Raw genomic sequence first — 20,258 nt, 5'->3', positions numbered from 1 at the left:
ATCACTTCTTATATTTGCATGTTTGACACTGAACCCTTGATGTAAAGTGCAAAGGTGCAAAGGAAAACATGCTGGACCAATGGTTTGTCATATGTTAGTGTGTCCGTGTAACAGTATAACTGTAGACCGTCCCCTCGCCCCGGGCGCGAACCAGGGACCCTCTGCACACATCAACAACAGTCAACCACGAAGCGTCGTTACCCATCGCTGCACAAAGGCCGCGGCTCTTGCAGAGCAAGGGGAACCACTACTTCAGGGTCTCAAAGCGAGTGACGTAACCGATTGAAACGCTATTAGCGCGGACCACCGCTAACTAGCTAGCCATTTCACATCCGTTACATCTGCACCCTCGTGGCCAGCACTATGCTCTGGTTCAACCCAATAAGCCTATATGCAAATTGCTGTGGGGTCTCTTTATCTAGTCGTTTTGCACTGCTTAGTTTCTGAAACAGCTCACTAATAGCTTTATCTTTCATGTGTGATTTGAGAAATTACTTTAATTCATCAACTGTAAGTCCTTCATAGTTAACTAACATCTCTAAGAATGTGCCTGATTCTGATGTGCCTGAACCTTGAGGACAGCTCTAACTACCTCTGATTCAGAAATGTTTGCACTGGTTTCCTCTATTTGCTTAAAAATGCTACTATAACTAATATCAGCACCTGAATCGGTTATTTGACCACCAAAGACCTTCAATTCACGTTGTGGCAGAAGGGCTGCCACGTCTGACACACTCACCACAACACTAGGTCTCTGGATTTCTGGTGTCAGGAACGGCGACTTCCTCAGGAACCACCACATTGCCGCTGTACGTTGGTGTGTCTGAGAGTTTGTTGTCTGTTGACTCTCGTTGTCCTTGTTCGTTGTCCTTTGATGGAGTCCAGTTCATCTCTCTGGCTGTTGTGTAGTCGTCGGTGTCAAGATCCTGCAGAAATAGCAGCTGAGTGACACCCTCATCTTCCAGCTCACTCAGCTGTTTACTGTTCATGTAACACAATGTAGTCATGCATTTCTGCATCAGTAGCCCCTGTGACAGTGGGAGCCTCTACAAGCGTTTCCCCAATCAGGACAGCTGCCAGTTTGTATAACTGCATTTTGTTGAGCTGGATCAATCGTTTTTGAATGTCCTACACTAGCTTTTTACATGTGTTAACCCGTGCCATTCCCCCTACCATCTATTGACTTCTCTGTGTCTACGTCGAACATTTTTGGAAAGGGGGATACCTAGTCATTTGTTCAACTGAATGCATTCAACTGAAATGTGTCTTCCGCATTTAACCCAACCCAGCTTGCTCTGGTCTCCAAGCGTTTGTCGCCGTGGTTCTTTCACCATCCACAGCTCTGGTCATTGTTGTAGATCCCAGACGAGCTCCCAAAATGTTACTACCCTCAGAATGGAGATCTGAGAGCAGTAAGGTAGCAATATGAAATGCGGTGTAAAAAAGGAAGCACATGAGAATGTTTCAACTTTATCAAGTGACTCCGTTTTAATAATCAATCAAAAGTTAAATGAATATTCATATGTCATCAAGTTTACCTAAATAGGAAATTCATCTCAGATTGAATTTCACAAAATAACAAAAATAGAATTGACATTACCCAATGAAACAAAACACCATTCAGTATTTCAATCTCCTCCATGAACACACTAACATTCAGTCTCCCAGTCTTGTATAGCAAACGGATGACCACATCAGCAAGAGACAAACAGTTCAAAAGGCTGATGATAGAACCACGACAGAGTATTACTGTAATAACAGCCCAACTACGTTCTGCATCTCCCTTGAACCATGAGATGACATTACTCTCCTGTTGTACAAATAAACCATCCAATACATTCACTGTAATATACATTAGAAAATAGTTACTTGGATATGGACACGCATTGCCCGGTGCACGAGCAGGCACCCTTTGAAGCTAGCTAGCAGCTCCTCTCGATAGCTAGCTAGCCTAGCTCACTAGCTTGTTTGCTACATTGAATTTTGTTAAAAAATATAACCCTGTGACCGATAAACAGACATAGACGTAGTCCATCAAATCCGCTACACATACATGAGAATATAGTCTATATAATGATCCTCTGCAACTCAGCTTGTGTGGCTCAGTTGATAAGAGTGAGGTGCTAGTAACACCAAGGCCATGGATTCAATTCCTACAGGGATCATACTGTATTTTAAGTCACTTTGGATAAAAGCTTTGGCTAAGTGGCATACATGATCATATTAATTAGTCTACGGTATCTATACCTCTATAGTAATCCAATGTACCATGGAGAAAATGTACAGTATCTTTTCAGCTAAGTCACTCAGTGTGGGCTCTGTCTTACAGGTAACATGCGTCCTTTGAGGAAGGAGGTGTACCCGGAAACAAGAAAAGGAGGTCTATTCTTTAACAAGTGCAGACTGAGGTGAGTGTGTGTGGGTGTGTGTGTGTGTGTGTAAGGCATCTTCTCTCCCATGTCACTCAGTAGACTGCATGCATTTTATTATATTATATACTGGTTTCCATGCACGTGTTAATTACAAATGCATGATCTTAATTTGAGCCAGTTTGCTTGGCTTAAAAACAATCGTTAAGAAGCCAAGTCATTCCAACCATTTTACAATCATCATGACATCAAAAGCATCTACAGATGTAGGATCTTAATTTGAGCCAGATTGCTACAGCAAGAAAATTATCCTGCAGCAACAGGAAATGTGAATTATGTGGATTAAAACTAATGGACATTTTTGTAGAGGTTGATACATTTTTAGTTAGCAAATCAAATCTGAAATTTCTAAAGTGTAAATTAAACTTTTGAAGCCTTTTTAAAACTCAAATATACTACAAGTTTGCATTTCCTGCTGTGCAGGACAATTCTCTGTAGGCCTCCACTCAAATGAACAGCTTTGGTTCAGCTCATATTTCATGTTGAATTAAATAAAACTATAATACTATTTTAAAAACACATTTATGAACCTTTATTGATTATAAATGTATCATAGTGTACATCCACTGTTACTGTTTTGATCTAGGTTTCGTCGTGGGGTATAGACAAGACATTCATCTGGACCCATCTCTACCAGACAGCTAAGGCAACATTCCTTGTCAGAAGATTGGAGATATTATTATACAATACAGAAGAGCAACGATATATTTTACAAAACAAAGTATTCCGAAAATGTCAATGGACCAAACCAACATATTACTGTAACTTTCCAGATGGATTGTCATAGTAACTAATAACTATACAGTTTGTATATAACATGTATTGTCACAAAAAAAATCAGTCACATCTGATAAGATCTATTTCCTTAACATAGTGGGTTCTTTTTCTCCAAAAGTTCAAGATAAAACACTTTTTTGTTGTTGTTGTAAATTAAAATATTAATTTAACCCAGCTTTGTACTTCTTGTCATATCACAACTGTAATATCTTATCAAATGGAAAAAGAGACTATGGAAATACAGGATCCCACAGCTGCCACCAATTATACTGGTAGAGTATACAGTACAAAAGGTAATATGATGTATACTAAGGCTGGGATTCAATACAATCACGGGTTATAGGCATTGCGGCTTTCAAAGGCAATGTTCCCGCTTTCGCAGAGATCCCATTCATGGTAAACAAAATTGCCTTTAAAAGCCGCAATGCCAATAACTGGCAATCGGATTGAATCCCACCCTAAATAGCTTATTTCGTTCCAGCTGAAAAACATACAGGTCAATGTTTTGTGTAGAAAATTAAGGTAGATATGAAATCTTCTCTTCGACCTCCCAAAAAGACAACGAAACCAGAGAACAAGGTTTGCTACAGCAAGAAAATAATCCTGTAGCAACAAGAAATTTGAATTATTATGTGGATTATAATTAATGGACATTTTTGTAGGGGTTGATACATTTTTGCGTAAGGGAAAATCAAGTCTGAACTTTCAAAGTGGAAATTAAAAACTTCAAAAGCATTTTTAAACCTCAAATACAATGCAAGTTTTAAACTATGCGCTGAAAAGTAACAGGTGCAATACACATTCCAAAGGGCATCACAGCCTATTGTACCAAGTTATCAAGCGTAACGAAAGAGGCGTGCGTAACACCTAATAAGCTGTCAAGTATTGTAAATCGATAATGTAATAAGCTGTCTAGTACTGGATATAGATGAATGGTAAGTAACTGCATACTATTTCAATTGAAACAGAATATCATATTAAATAGCAACAGATATCAAATAAAAACAGTTAAGACTTTCAAGTTAAATGATTTACAGTATATGGACTCACTTAAAAGATAAATATATATATAAAATCCCCATAATCAATTAAACCTGCACTGTGGTGGAACTGGCCATAAGTGCACTATGTAGGTAATCATTTTTTCATTATTTCATTATTCATGTGTCAATTCCACTTCAATTCAGTCAATTCAGGAAGTAAACTTAATTTGACTGAATTTAAGTGGAATTGCCCCATCCTGGTCCATACACTGCACATTCCCGTTCCAAAAACACATGTAAACCCATACAGAGAGAATCACCCATGTCTCTCCTGTGTGACTTCAGTCCTGTTGTTGTCAATGGGGATTTTACCCAATGTCTCCTTCCCACCTTTGTCTGACAAAGGTTTTACCCCGGACTCGGCTTTGGACTGGTCTCCATCACCACCAACAGTAATACCAGCTGGGGTTCTCCCTCTCCCAGCTGTACCCACTGTAGGCCTCTCTGTCTGGGCCAGCCGCTCCACCAGGCCCTGGGGTAGTGGAGGTCTGTAGCGGTACCTGTAGCCGTAGGCACGGAGGTGGTAGGTCCAGTACTCCAGTGTGTACATCAGCACTGGATCCACATAGTGAAAGGATACTGCCAGGTCTGAGCAGCACCGGGGACCCTGGTGAAGGAAAGCACACACACACACACACACACACACACACACACACACACACACACACACACACACACACACACACACACACACACACACACACACACACACACACACACACACACACACACACACACACACACAGTATTCTAAAACGTACTACATGGCCTTTCCCTTTATCTGTTGGCAGAGCGGGATACAGGAACCAAGGCTCCGAATCGCACCCTTAAAAATATCAGGGATTTTTGTATATTCAATTCAACAGCTTGAATTTATACCTGACTATTGTGGTGTTCACTGTCTATTTCATATGGCTTTGAGTATCTTGGGTACTATGAAAATCTCATTGCCCCTTTTTGACTGTCAGTCTGATAACCATTTGGAAATAGGCTACCTTGGTATCGAACAGCAGAGACACTGGCTGTGTTTCCACCACAAATACGCTTGTTTAACCCTAATTGTATTGCCGTGTGTCTCGATGGTCTCTGTCTGACAGACTCATAATAGACTTCTCATTTGCATTGCAAAGCACAAACTAGCGCTATTATCTGTAACAAATTGGCAAATGTTCCTATTGTTGACAGAGTTTTATCTCTACTGCAATCATCCACTTCAGCATCAATGTAATTGATGTATTTATTTTGAAGCTGTACTAACCAGGGCCAAAGACTCAGTGGGACAGACAATCAGAAGTTACGAATGTAACTATGGTTCTACGAATACTTGGAGACCGTCAGTACGGTCGCCACGAACATGCCCATCAGTTGTTGAACGTTCGTACCTTCACCAACGCATTCAACAGGAATTGTTGCAGAAGAAGAAGAATGCTGTCCACTCACTGAGGTGTTATACATGCCCTCATAGTGCAGGAGTTCAGAACCATGCCAATAAAGGTGACCTTTTGGCTTGGTGTGAAGTTGCTATTTTGGTTGTTCACGGTAAGACCCAGTGCATGACCGTCTGGGGCTGGTGAGCACCTGTGTTAGGCTGGTGGTATGGTCAAGGGCGTGTGAGAGCGGCGAGGTTCACACGCATCAGGCGTCCCTCTGCCATAACTCTGTGATGCCTGGTTTCTGGGCTGTGAGTTCCACAGTGGTGTAGCCTGACTCAGCTGTTTTCTACCTTCAAATGGACCCCTCAGCCACGGGGCTGAAGAACAGTACGTGGACCACTGGGAGATTTCTCAGCATCCGTCTGGAGTCATTGGACATTGGGGCTTGGGCGAGCCAGATCTGGCGACGAGTCATCACTAGGGTAGACATCAGTCTGCCTAGCTCTCTGGTCATGAACGCAAACACTTGAAGAGATGCGTCATTCAGTTTGCAGAGGTCCAGGCCTGCGTGCTCCGGCTGGAGCATCCTGTTCTGTGCTAGTGTAAGCACTGAGAGAGAGAAAGAGAGAGTTCTCAATGTGGGCCATGCGGGCCGCTGTGTCGTAGGCTCGTGACAGTAGCTCCTTTGTGGCCCTGCACTGACGTCTGGGGCAGCAGGTGTCAACCTTCAGGGCTTCATCTGGGGAGAGCATCAGGTCTGCTATGCATTCACCCACTTTAGGCATATGGTCCAGCCCATGTTGTTTTGCATCGCACATGGCAGATAGCATCGTACTATCCTTGCCATGGTGGGCGAGAGCCCGCAGGTCGGCCCAGCATCTCTGAAGCTCCATAAGATAAGCCGGTGAAAGTAGCACACTGAATGGTGTAGCTGCTGCGGCCTTCTTAAAGAACAGGTTAGCTGCAGGGGCTGTGGCTTGAGGGTCCTCAAGCTCTAGCCTAGCTAAGGCAGTACACAGGACAGGACAGCGCGTAGTAAATCAGAGCTTTCTTCAGTGTGATCAGAGCCTCGGAATGTCTCCTTTGACCTATCTTTAGCGTAGATGCTTAATGGGTCCACAACACTAGTTGGCACCCCCTTCGCCATGTTGGGCTTTTCATCATCCTGGTGAGTAAAGTGCCGGTGGGATGCCCGAGTGGAAAGCAGGTCATCATCAAGGCTATCTGAGTCCTCTGGAGGGAGTGCTATAGGGCCCCGACTCAGGGGGCTCGAAGGAAGGCAAAATCATGTTTAGCTGCTCTATCTCAGAGGATAGGGAATTGACATTCCGAGTGAGGCTCTTATTTTTTTGACTTTTTCACCAAGGGGGCACCATCGGTTTTGTGGGATTTCCCTCTTTTGGTGGCCCTGGGTGGGTCCTGGCGAACAACGCCGGACACTGGTAAATTATCTGTGAAAACCAGGCCCTCAACTCTGGCTAGCCACACTTCCCTCACCTTCACAGGAAGGATGGTGCAGTTAATGCAGGGGTCAGTAAGGGCCTCACGCAGGTGGCCAATGCCTAGGAAGGCGGGGCACAGGTCATGACCATCTTCTACTTGTAGTTCAGCTCCACAAGAGAAACAGCCATGCATGCCCAGCATCATGGTGATGCAGTGTTCTCTCAGCTCAGAATGTGAAGGAAAAAAACTATGAAATATGAAATATTTCTTATGTAATATACTGATTCATCAAATTAGTGAGGTCAATATCCTTCCAGGATACCTGTGCCAGGTCGATTAGAAAGGCCTGCTCACTGTAGTGTTTAAGGGAGCGTTTGACAGTGATGAGGGGTGGTCGTTTGACCGCAGACCCATTACGGACGCAAGCAATGAGCCAGTGATCGCTGAGATCCTGGTTGAAGACAGCAGAGGTGTATTTGGAGGGCAGGTTGGTTAGGATGATATCTATGAGGGTGCCTGTGTTTACAGATTTGGGGTTGTATCTGGTAGGTTCATTGATCATTTGTGTGAGATTGAGGGCATCAAGCTTAGATTGTAGGATGGCCGGAGTGTTAAGCATGTCCCAGTTTAGGTCACCTTACAGCACGAGCTCTGAAGATAGATGGGGGGCAATCAATTCACATATGGTGTCCAGGGCACAGCTGGGGGCAGAAGCTGGTCTATAGCAAGCGGCAACAGTGAGAGACTTGTTCCTGGAAAGGTGGATTTTTAAAAGTAGAAGCTCATTGTTTTGGCACAGACCTGAATAGTAAGACAGAACTCTGTAGGCTAACTCTGCCCCCTTTGGCAGTTCTATCTTGTCGGAAAATGTTATAGTTAGGGATGGAAATTTCAGGGTTTTTGGTGGCCTTCCTAAGCCAGGATTCAGACACAACTAGGACATCCGGGTTGGCAGAGTGTGCTAAAGCAGCGAATAAAACAAACTTAGGGAGGAGGCTTCTAATGTTAACATGCATGAAACGAAGGCTTTTACGGTTACAAAAGCCAACAAATGAGAGCACCTGGGGAATGGGAGTGGAGCTAGGCACTGCAGGGCCTGGATTAACCTCTACATCACCAGAGGAGCAGAGGAGGAGTATGATAAGGGTACGGCTAAAGGCTATAAGAACTGGTCGTCTAGTACTTTCAGAACAGAGAGTAAAAGGAGCAGGTTTCTGGGCGCGGTAGAATAGATTCAAGGCATAATGTACAGACAAAGGTATGGTAGGATGTGAATACAGTGGAGGTAAAACTAGGCATTGAGTGACGATGAGAGAGGTATTGTCTCTAGAGACATCAATTAAACCAGGTGAGGTTACTGCATTGTGGGAGGTGAGACAAGAGGGTTAGCTGAGGCATATTGAGCAGGGCTGGAGGCTCTACAGTGAAATAAGGCAATAATCAATAACCAAAACAGCAATGGACAAGGCATATTGACATTAGGGAGAGGCATGCGTAGCCGAGTGATCATAGGGTCCAATGAGTAGCTGAACCATCTGGCAGTCCGAAGGACAAATCCGGGTTTGGCTGATGCCAGGAAAACACTACCTGCCCCAATGCACGGGGCCAACTGTACATTTTGGAGGAGGAATAATGGTCTGGGGCTATTTTTCATGATTTGGGCTAGGCCCCTTAGTTCCAGTGAAGGGAAATCTTAACACTACAGCATACAATGACATTGTAGAAGATTCTGTGCTTCCGACTTTTTGGCAACAGTTTAGCGAAGGCCCTTTCCTATTTCAGCATGACAATGTGTCCACATACTTTTGGTAATATAGTGCACCAGGGGAGAGGGATGCCTAGGGGAGGCAATCCGAATCTCACGTCTTATAGCTGACTAGGCTAACAACCTTTCTGGACGCGGTTATCTCGGGAAGTGACCAGTTTGAGTTTTAAATAGTCGTGGCCTCGATAATGAGCACAGCAGTGGAGGATATCTTGACAAGGTTAGCATCAGAGTGCGGTGGCCAACACACACACCCTAGCAGGTGGGCTAAATCCGCACAAGACAAGGAAGCCCGATATCCTCAGATAAAAGGGATAGGTAGGAGAGACCTGTCACACAGCCTTGGAGGGCGAATTTCGCGCTCTGACCCACAGGTCACAGGCTGTTGGTGACAGACCGACAGTACACACAACTCACATAGAGTTTAGCTTATCGTAGCGCTACCTGGGAAGATGCAATCCCAAAACAACGGGAGCAGTGGAGCAGTCAACTTGCGTGATATGGCTAAGCTAATTTTGCAAGAAGAAATAAGAGACCGTGTGTGGTCTGAGGTACGGTTTTATATGAACCGTGGGAGGACGTCCTCCCACGCTGTCACGTCACCGGCGTGACTTTGTTGTTATTATTACTGGACCTGCACGGAGCACGAGGGATATAATCCACACTTCCAACGATACTGACGATCTGAAAGGTATGAAGTAGAACCAACATTCATTAATATTGTCATTCACTGTGAGATATCCTTTACATAATATGTAGTTTATATTCAGGCCGTTTGTTCATTGAAAATAAATGTAAATATACCATTTATTGCACCAACAGGGTTTGTGTAAGACTGATGCCCTGGTCAAAAGATGCACTACCCGCACCCTTTAATAGACCAAAAACACTTGGTGTCACAGGAGGTTGGTGGCACCTTAATTGCGGAGGACGGGCTCATGGTAATGGCTGGGGCGGAATAGGGGGAATAGTAGCAAATACATCAAACATAGTTTCCATGTGTTATGTATACTATGGAATTTGTGAAAATTCTATAGCAATATAGAGTGGGAAAGCGGAGGTGCATTTGTCATCATTCACATTCATCATTGCAACTGCGCAACTTTAGATCATTAGAACACATTTGCCAAAAGCCACAAAATACACCTGAATGGATTTCTGCAAATATGTCAATATCACAGTCCTCTAACATTTGGGAACTGTACAGTCCCATTGATCAAACAACCATGAAAAGGTAGGCTCGCTCTCCCTCAGTTATGCACATCAACAACAACAAGCTCAAGAACTAATGCTAGCCAGGTCAAGTTGGGCTAAAATTTAACGAAGGAACATTTGATAAACCCTCTCAAACTTTTTCAGGTAGTTGGCCATAAAAATTGCACTGATAAACAATAGGGAATTGTAGCCTACTCATCCTTCTGCACCTTGTTTAAATGTTATCTGGAGCGTTCGTGACTAGCTATTATTTTGCCTATGTTTACTGACATCGGTCATATTCAGCGGGTGTTGCTAAATTCATCAGTTATTCTGCGCCCTGGCGCACTCAGACGAGATTGCTCTGAAATTGGGGTAAATAGCCAGAGTGAATTTGCGAACACAAGAGATATGCTAACTGGACAACAGTCGTTCAAGTTCTTGCTAGCTAACCAAATGACACCTGCATCACTAGCTGTGTATAGCAACCGAAAAATGATATGTGGGGAATAAGCCAGTCACTCACCCACTCCTCCAATGACATGACATCCTCCTAACAGCTAGCTAGCTATCTAACCAATGTTAAGCTCTGTGTTTTTAGCTTGGAATGTTGAATCAAATAGACCCTATTCTTAAAACCTCTTATAAAGTTTGTTTTGTAGCATAAACTGGGAATTTGATATTTTTGACTGATATTATGATTGTCTATTTGTTTCATATCTGCAAAGTAGTTAAAACGCTGTCAGTTCCACTTGAATAATCTGTGAAACTGAAAGCCAACAAGTAACAACAAAAGGACAGACCTCTACGATGGGGTAGTAGCAGTAGCTCCAGTACCAGAAGCTCTTGGAGAACTTCCCTGTCAGATGATGCTCGGGAACAAACGGATGAAACGTCTCCCGTTGCAGAGTATCCCTCGAGTCCATAGCCAGAACACCCATCTTCTCCAGACACTGTCCCAGAGCCAAGTCCTCCACAGAGGTGGTATGGGTACACACCTTGGTCTTGAACCCCTCCACGAACCTCCTGAGAGCTTCTTTACTCAACACATATCCTGCTCCGCCACTCATGTACCCCTGCTTTGCGTAGGGCTTGAAGCGCTTGCCAAAGTAGAGGGGCTCCTCGGGCGTGTGATTGGACAGGACCCAGCGGAGGTTGTCCACCACTACGAAGGTGTCATCGTCCGCCTTGAGGAACCAGTCGGCATCATTCCCATGATGCTCCAGGGCGTAGTGGAAGGCCCGGATGGTCTTCCAGTAAAGCTGGTCGCGGCCCTCCCCCGTGCCGAGCCCCACTGTGGGGAAGTCTGGAGAAGAAGAATGCTTTATTGCCCATTTTCCTACATTTCACCAACACTGGATCGAGAGCAGTTAGGGTTAAGTGCCTTGCTCAAGGGCACAACAGCAGGAGACAGCATCTAGGATACTTTTAACCAGATTTTTACCGTTGGTCATGGGATTCGAACCGGCCACCCTTGAACCAGCCCGCCTCTCTGCCCTCTAGGCTACCTGGCTGGGTACCTACCTGGGTCGTCGATAGAGCTCATGAAGACCACCACGTTGCAGTGGCGGCTCCAGGTGGCCTTTACGTGGCGGGCCTTGGTCTGCAGGTTACTGGGACCAGTCATCACCCAGCACAGGATGCGCACCTTCCGGTACAGCTCATCTGCCACGTGACTGTCCTCACCTGAAAACCATAGCCAAATTAGAAACAACTTTAATTGATGGAAGAGAGACACTGTATAGTATTCATATTTCTATGGGGAGATGTATGGATGTTTTGGAAAGAGCCTATTTCAATAATGAAGTGTCTTTGTGGCAGCAAAGAGATCTATTTTCTATATTAAAATACACAACACACACCTTTCATACTTCCACACAGAGTTATGAGAAACTTCAGAGGAAGTTAATTTCCTTTAACCTGAAGAGGCCCTGTGTCTTATTGGGCCTGTATACCTGTGTGGTGTGGGTGGTTGAGGTTGATGAGGGTTGCTCCTTCCATCCTCCAGATATTACTGTCACTAGCCTGTCTCTCCTTCGACAACGCTGCTACTGAGCTGTCCTGGCCCTCTCCCAGCACAGCGGGCTCCATGCTCATATCGAACCACACCTGTTTTTACAAATAAAGATGACGTGATTCAAGTTCAACTAAGTTTACTGACTGATAACATCATAATACCATAGCAGGCATACAAAATACAGTAGGTACAGTCAACAGTAACAACAATGCAAGGAGAGAGTACCGTAATTACAGGTATATAGGTAGGGCTACCTGAATGGCAATTACAGGTGTATAGGTAGGGCTACCTGACGAGTAATTACAGGTGTAGGGCCACCTGACGAGTAATTACAGGTGTAGGGCCACCTGACGAGTAATTACAGGTGTAGGGCTACCTGGCGAGTAATTACAGGTGTATAGGTATGGCTACCTGAAGAGTAATTACAGGTGTATAGGTATGGCTACCTGAAGAGTAATTACAGGTGTATAGGTATGGCTACCTGACTAGTAATTACAGGTGTATAGGTATGGCTACCTGAAGAGTAATTACAGGTGTATAAGTATGGCTACCTGACTAGTAATTACAGGTGTATAGGTATGGCTACCTGACTAGTTATTACAGGTGTATAGGTATGGCTACCCGACTAGTAATTACAGGTGTATAGGTATGGCTACCCGACTAGTAATTACAGGTGTATAGGTATGGCTAGCTGACTAGTAATTACAGGTGTATAGGTATGGCTAGCTGACTAGTAATTACAGGTGTATAGGTAGGGCTACCTGACTAGTAATTACAGGTGTATAGGTATGGCTAGCTGACTAGTAATTACAGGTGTATAGGTATGGCTAGCTGACTAGTAATTACAGGTGTATAGGTATGGCTAGCTGACTAGTAATTACAGGTGTATAGGTAGGGCTACCTGACTAGTAATTACAGGTGTATAGGTATGGCTACCTGACTAGTAATTCAGGTGTATAGGTATGGCTACCTGACTGGCAATTACAGGTGTATAGGTATGGCTACCTGAATGGCAATTACAGGTGTATAGGCATGAATACCTGAATGGCAATTACAGGTGTATAGGTAGGGCTACCTGACTAGTAATTACAGGTGTAGGGCTACCTGACTAGTAATTACAGGTGTATGGCTACCTCACTAGTAATTACAGGTGAATAGGTATGGCTACCTGACTAGTAATTACAGGTGTATAGGTATGGCTACCTGACTAGTAATTACAGGTGTATAGGTATGGCTAGCTGACTAGTAATTACAGGTGTATAGGTATGGCTACCTCACTAGTAATTATAGGTGTATAGGTATGGCTACCTCAGTAGTAATTACAGGTGTATAGGTAAGATTACATGACTAGTAATTATAGGTGTATAGGTATGGCTACCTCACTAGTAATTAGAGGTGTATAGGTAGGGCTACCTGACTAGTAATTACAGGTGTATAGGTATGGCTACCTGACTAGTAATTACAGGTGTATAGGTATGGCTACCTGACTAGTAATTAGAGGTGTATAGGTATGGCTAGCTGACTAGTAATTACATGTGTATAGGTATGGCTACCTGACTAGTAATTACAGGTGTATAGGTATGGCTACCTGACTAGTAATTACAGGTGTATAGGTATGGCTACATGACTAGTAATTACAGGTGTACAGGTATGGCTACCTGACTAGTAATTACAGGTGTATAGGTATGGCTACCTGACTAGTAATTGCAGGTGTATAGGTATGGCTACCTGACTAGTAATTGCAGGTGTATAGGTATGGCTACCCGACTAGTAATTACAGGTGTATAGGTATGGCTACCTGACTAGTAATTACAGGTGTATAGGTAAGATTACCTGACTAGTAATTATAGGTGTATAGGTATGGCTACCTGACTAGTAATTACAGGTGTATAGGTAGGGCTACCTGACTAGTAATTACAGGTGTATAGGTAAGATTACATGACTAGTAATTACAGGTGTATAGGTATGGCTACCTGACTGGCATTTACAGGTGTATAGGTATGGCTACCTGACTAGTAATTATAGGTGTATAGGTAGGGCAACCTGACTAGTAATTACAGGTGTATAGGTATGGCTCCCTGAATATTAATTACATGTTTATATGGCTCCCTGAAAATTAATTGCAGGTGTATTGGGCTACCTGAATAGTAATTACAGGTGTATAGGGCTACCTTTAGGGTAATTACAGGTCTTTATAGTTACCTGAAGAGTAATTACAAGTGTATACAGTTGAAGTCGGAAGTTTACATATGGTTGGAGTCATTAAAACTCGTTTTTCAACCACTCACACAAATTTCTTGTCAACAAACTATAGTTCTGGCAAGTCGGTTAGGACATCCACTTTGTGCATGACACAAGTCATTTTTCCAACAATGTTTACAGACAGATGATTTCATTTATAATTCACTGTATCACAATTCCAGTGGGTCAGAAGTTTACATACACTAAGTTGAATGTGCCTTTAAATAGTTTGGAAAATTCCAGAAAATGATGTCATGGCTTTAGAAGCTTCTGCTAATTTACATAATTTGAGTAAATTGGATGTGTACCTGTGGATGTATTTCAAGGCCTACCTTCAAACTCAGTGCCTCTTTACTTGACATCATGGGAAAATCTAAAGAAATCAGCCAAGAGCTCAGAAAAATTATTGTAGACCTCCACAAGTCTGGTTCATCCTTGGGAGCAATTTCCAAAAGCCCTGAAGGTACCACGTTCATCTGTACAAACAATAGTACGCAAGCATAAACATCATGGGCCCACACAGCCGTCATACCGCTCAGGAAGGAGACGCGTTCTGTCTCCTGGAGATGAACGTACTTTGGTGCAAAAGTTCAAAGCAATCCCAAAACAACAGCAAAGGACCATGTGAAGATGCTGGAGGAAATAGGTACAAAAGTATCTATATCCACAGTAAAACAAGTCCTATATCGACATAATCTGAAAGGCCACTCAGCAAGGAAGAAGCCACTGCTCCAAAACCACCATAAAAAAGCCAGACTACAGTTTGCAACTGCACATGGGGACAAAGATCATACTTTTTGGAGAAATGTCCTCTGGTCTGATGAAACAAAAATAGAACTGTTTGGCCATAATGACCATCGTTATTTTTGTAGGAAAAAGGGGGAGGCTTGTAAGCCGAAGAACACCATCCCAACCGTGAAGCACGGGGGTAGCAGCATCATGTTGTGGGGGTGCTTTGCTGCAGGAGGGACTGGTGCACTTTCACAAAATAGATGGCATCATGAGGAGGACAATTATATGGATATATTGAAGCAACATCTCAAGACATCAGTCAGGAAGTTAAAGCTTGGTCGCAAATGGGTCTTCCAAATGGACAATGACCCCAAGCATACGTCCAAAGTTGTGGCAAAATGGCTTAAGGACAACAAAGTCAAGTTATTGGAGTGGCCATCACAATGCCCTGACCTCAAATCCATAGAAAATGTGTGGGCAAAACTGAAAAAGTGTGTGTGAGCAAGGAGGCCTACAAACCTGACTCAGTTACACCAGCTCTGTCAGGAGGAATGGGAAAACATTCACCCAACTTATTGTGGGAAGCTTGTGGAAGGCTACCTGAAACATTTGACCCAAGTTAAACAATTTAAAGGCAATGCTACCAAATACTAATTGAGTGTATGTGAACTTCTGACCCACTGGGAATGTGATGAAAGAAATAAAAGCTGAAATCAATAATTCTCTCTGCTATTATTCTGATGTTTCACATTCTCAAAATAAAGTGGTGATCCTAACTGACCTAAGACAGGGAATTTTTACTAAGATTAAATGTCAGGAATTGTGAAAAACTGAGTTTAAATATATTTGGCTAAGGTGTATGTAAACCTCCGACTTCAACTGTAGGTAGGGCTACTTGAATAGTAATTACAGCTGTATAGGGCTACATGAATACTAATTACAGGGCTATAGAGCCACTAGAATATTGGAAACACTTCAGGAAGTAAAGCTAAACAAAGAGATGTATTCAATCCACTAATACTAAATATGGGCTTGTAACATTTAAACATCTTTATTTTTTGTCTTCTGATCTTGAACAATGTTTCTTAGAGGTATGGGTGTGCTATGTTGAAGTGCCTTAGTAAACATTGATAGTAGTGAGAAAATTGTGAGTTTTGGCACAGAGACTGAAAGTGAATCCTGCCACCAGGAGGCGCCTTGCTTCTAGTGGACCTGAAAGGTTTCTCATAACTTCGAATGCTCTGTCATTTAGAGCAAGACAATTACATTTAAGAAACTGTATACAATTAGTTATGTTGGTAATTATAATATTTACATTTCCAATTTAAGTCTGTGAAATGAAATGTTGATAACAAGCCGAGTAGACAATCAGATAAAACGAGGCAAGGTAGCTAGCTAGCCTAATTGATTTAGCTTTTCTCCTGTCTTGTCTTTTTGATGTAAATGTTTTCATTGATAACTGTACAAAATAAAATACTCATACTTGACATTTTGAAGAGCATTTTTCATTAGGTATGAGCTAGACCTAGATAACATGAACTGGCTAGTAATTAAGTTAAGATATGAAGCTAGCTTGCTAGCTAGCCAGTCATACAGAAGAGAGGGCTGCTGCAGGATTGCTATTTTACCTGTAAAATGTATCATCCCTATATAGCTAGCTAGGTAACTACATAGCTACATATCTCGATATAGCGGAATTATGTTTTTAGAATGTTTTACTAATTAAAAATGAACACCTGAAATTTCTTGAGTCAATTATTTATTCAACCCCTTTGTTATGGCAAGCCTAAATAAGTTCAGGAGTTAAAATGTGCTTAACATGTCACATAATAAGTTGCATGGACAGTGCAATAATAGTGTAACAAGTCAGTGAAACGTCTGTAACTCATTCACAGTAAAAGCTATCACTATCATGATTTCAAATTATCAGTATGCTTTTTTCTTTAAATTTATTAGGAAGTTGTGTAAATGGCAGTTGTTTGGGGAAAAAGCATATACGTTACGCATTTTCACAGGTGTTTTTTCTTGACTGATTACCATTTGATTGATGTGCTGTTACATATGTAGGATCTTAGTTTGATCACTTTTGTTGATGAGAATTTTCCTGCAAACTTGTAGTGTATTCAAAGTTTAAAAGGGCTTCTAAAGTGTGTAATTTCCACTTAAAATGTTCAGACTTGATTTGCCCTAACATAAAATGTGTCAACCCCTACAAAAATGTTTCATTAATTATAATCCACATAATAATTCAAATTTCCTGCTGTAGCAAACTAGCTCAAATTAAGATCCTACATCTGTATTGCATGTTATGTCGTTTGAAAGGGCTGTTTCTCAGCTTTCAAAATATGTATTATGTTTTCATTTATGGTTTGACACCAGCAAATAACGCTCATTAATGTACGCAGAGGTCATGGTCTCAGTAAATTCAGGAATTCCAAAACTCTCCTACAGATGATGCAACAATGCCAATATGGCGATTTACAGTTACAGTTAGCTGGTGTTCTGAAGCCTAGTGTTTCCATTTCCCTTTAACCCACCTGGCGCAGGAAGTACAGGCTGAGGGTTCCCACTAAGAAACCCATGTAGAAGCAGCATCTGGAGCCACTCAGGCCTTTCATGGTGACCTCCTCCCTCCCTCTCCTCGTCTCTAGTAGTTCCTCCTTGTCACTATGATCACAGCATCTCTGTCTGAGATTGAAAGAGAACAGTAGGGATGAATAGGCAGACAAGATAACCACCTAGAAGCAACAATAATTTCAAAAAAAGTTTCCTTCACGTAGCCAGAAACCAACTGATCGTTAATCATAAATGTCTGAATGGTTTAAAGGACAACTCCACCACTTTTAAACATCATTTTCCAACTCTCCAGCACAATGCCAGTGTGCACATAAAGTATGTGAAAACGGTACATTTCTACATTTTGTAGAAAAAATTCAAATTAAAAAGTTTTACCCGATGACATCATCAAAAGTTTAACCTCACTAGGGTCTGTGGCCAACATCCAGTGAAATTGCAGAGCGCCAAATTCAAAAACAGAAATACTCATTCTAAACATTCATAATACATACAAGTGTTATATATCGGTTTAAAGATTAACTTCTTGTTAATCCAACCACGGTGTCAGATTTCAAAAAGGCTTTACCGCGAAAGCGTACCATGCGATTATCTGAGAACAGCGCCCAGTGGACAAATCATTACAAACAGTTACCAGTTTAGTAGAGGAGTTACACAAGTCAGAAATAGCGATAAAATGAATCACTTACCTTTGATGATCTTCATATGGATGCACTCACAAGACTCCCATTTACTCAATAAATGTTTGTTTTGTTCGATAAAGTCCCTCTTTATATCCAAAAACCTCAGTTTTGTTTGCGCGTTTGTTCAGTAATCCACAGGCTCAAAGGTAGTCACAACATGCAGACGAAAAATCCAAATAGTATCCGTAAAGTTTGTAGAAACATGTCAAACGATGTTTATAATCAATCCTCTGGTTGTTTTAAGCCTAAATAATCGATAATATTTCAACCGGACAATAACGTCGTCCATATAAAAGGTAAACAAGAAAGGTGCGCTCTCGGTCGTGCGCATGAAAAACCTCTGGGACACTGCAGGGTTCACTCATTCAGAGTGGTCTTACTCCCTCATTTTTCAGAATACAAGCCTGAAACAATTTCTAAAGACTGTTGACATCTAGTGGAAGCCATAGGAAGTGCAATTTGAGTCCTAAGTGAATGGATACTGTAATGGCATTCAATAGAAAACTACAAACCTAAAAAAATCCCACTTCCTGGATGGATTTTTATCATGTTTTTACTCTGGTTTTTACACACAGACATTATTTTAACAGTTTTGGAAACTTTTGTGTGTTTTCTATCCAAATCGACCAATTATATGCATATCGTAGCTTCTGGGCCTGAGTAGCAGGCAGTTTACTTTGGGCACGCTTTTCATCCAAAATTCTGAATGCTGCCCCCATCCCCAAAAAGTTAAGTATTTCAATAACAGTGATTTTCTTACTTTTAACCCTGCCCTGTGATGTCTCAGAGAATAATTTTTGAGGAACTTTCTTCACATCTTTTTAAACACAGATCATAGAAATGCAAAATGTTCACATATGTATAAACTGGTATTGTGCTGAAGATAATGAATTGTTGAAAAGTGGCGGAACTGCCCTTTAAGTAGTAAATTGTTTGTTTTGCATGACTCGTGACAGCTCAGCCCAACTACCTGTGAAAGTACACACTGGAGGTGTGTCAGGAACCTTGCTTTTCTGTAGTCTTCGTCTAGAGAAACCAGTTGGCCGATAGCAATGGAATATGCCCAGTACGGGAAACTTGAGTCCATGCAATCTTATCACCCAGGTGTATGCTCTTGATGGATTAATTTATTTTAGATGAGAGTGAAACTACAAGAGTGAAAACGCAAACAGGAGTGGCCAGTTTACTAGAATCCGGTCCATTGACTAGAAGTTAAATTTCAAAAGACATTTCAGACGTGCAATGGAAATACAGAGACCCTTAGTTTTCAGATAAACAAGCTCACTTTAGCACATATGGAGGTTAGAGACCTCTAATCATGGACCAGGAAGTTAATTATTTACACTAAATAGGCCAAGCTTATATAACCCCTTAACAGACAGACTAGGTTACACTGTCTGTACCCCCTCTGCTGCCTGCTGTACTGCACTGAAAAACATGTCTAAACACAATGACACAATGGTAACATTGTATACTACAGTTTGCAAGCTACCCCGTGTCTTCACTAGCCTAAATCTCCTGGTGGGGGAGAATTTGGACTAGTCCTAATGACTGGAGAAGATACATTGATACAATGTTACAGAGACCACCACGACAACATAACAGTGACGCGTGTTACCGCTATCATCTTTCCCCGTCAATACATTTTATCATCAGTTATTGTGTCCCAAAATATAATAATTACCTGTGTTTGTTGACCAGAGACCAGAGTTTGTTGACGAGAAGATGGAAAGCAACCTCCACATTGAGAGTGCAACCTAGCCTACAATGAATTGATGAATTTCGAGACTAGAGGACGGCATATAACGTTACACCATCACACAGTGGGTCAGTCCAGTATTGAAGTTTGTAAAGGTCTTTATGTACACAACCGCTCAGAAAATAAACGACAGCATGACTAACGGCACTGTAAAATCCACATGTTTAAGCATTACAGTGTATCGCGTTTGACCTAAGAGCCCGCCTCCTTCCCGAAACCACGCTCCTA

The 20,258-nt window shown here is 42.2% G+C and overlaps 2 protein-coding genes across 3 annotated transcripts in view; one reads left to right on the top strand and one right to left on the bottom strand.

Moving 5' to 3' along the window:
* Window positions 1–3,377, top strand: part of LOC139558016 (tachykinin-3-like) — a 14,369-nt gene extending 10,992 nt beyond the window's left edge. Inside the window, exons 6-7 of the mRNA XM_071373393.1 lie at window positions 2,330–2,408; window positions 3,016–3,377. Of these exons, the coding sequence (XP_071229494.1) occupies window positions 2,330–2,408; window positions 3,016–3,034 (98 nt within the window). The 3' untranslated portion in view covers window positions 3,035–3,377. The remainder of the gene's footprint in view (window positions 1–2,329; window positions 2,409–3,015) is intronic.
* On the bottom strand, window positions 1,463–20,258 carry c1galt1la (core 1 synthase, glycoprotein-N-acetylgalactosamine 3-beta-galactosyltransferase 1, like a). 2 transcript variants are annotated; one of them, XM_071373391.1, is made up of 6 exons: window positions 19,956–20,258; window positions 17,552–17,702; window positions 11,980–12,133; window positions 11,549–11,710; window positions 10,828–11,330; window positions 1,463–4,856 (listed from the first exon to the last, which is right to left on the bottom strand). In XM_071373391.1, the coding sequence occupies exons 2-6, from the start codon at window positions 17,630–17,632 to the stop codon at window positions 4,506–4,508; spliced, it is 1,251 nt and encodes a 416-aa protein (XP_071229492.1). In that variant the 5' UTR covers window positions 17,633–17,702; window positions 19,956–20,258; the 3' UTR covers window positions 1,463–4,505. The 2 variants fall into 2 exon arrangements, with proteins under 2 accessions (XP_071229492.1, XP_071229493.1); XM_071373392.1 differs by lacking the exon at window positions 19,956–20,258 and adding an exon at window positions 19,242–19,498.

The sequence above is a fragment of the Salvelinus alpinus genome, chromosome 28, assembly GCF_045679555.1.
Source record: "Salvelinus alpinus chromosome 28, SLU_Salpinus.1, whole genome shotgun sequence".
In the NCBI taxonomy this organism is placed as follows: Eukaryota; Metazoa; Chordata; class Actinopteri; order Salmoniformes; family Salmonidae; genus Salvelinus; species Salvelinus alpinus.
Note: the sequence above shows the minus strand (reverse complement) of the source record. Positions and strands in the feature narration are given on the sequence as shown.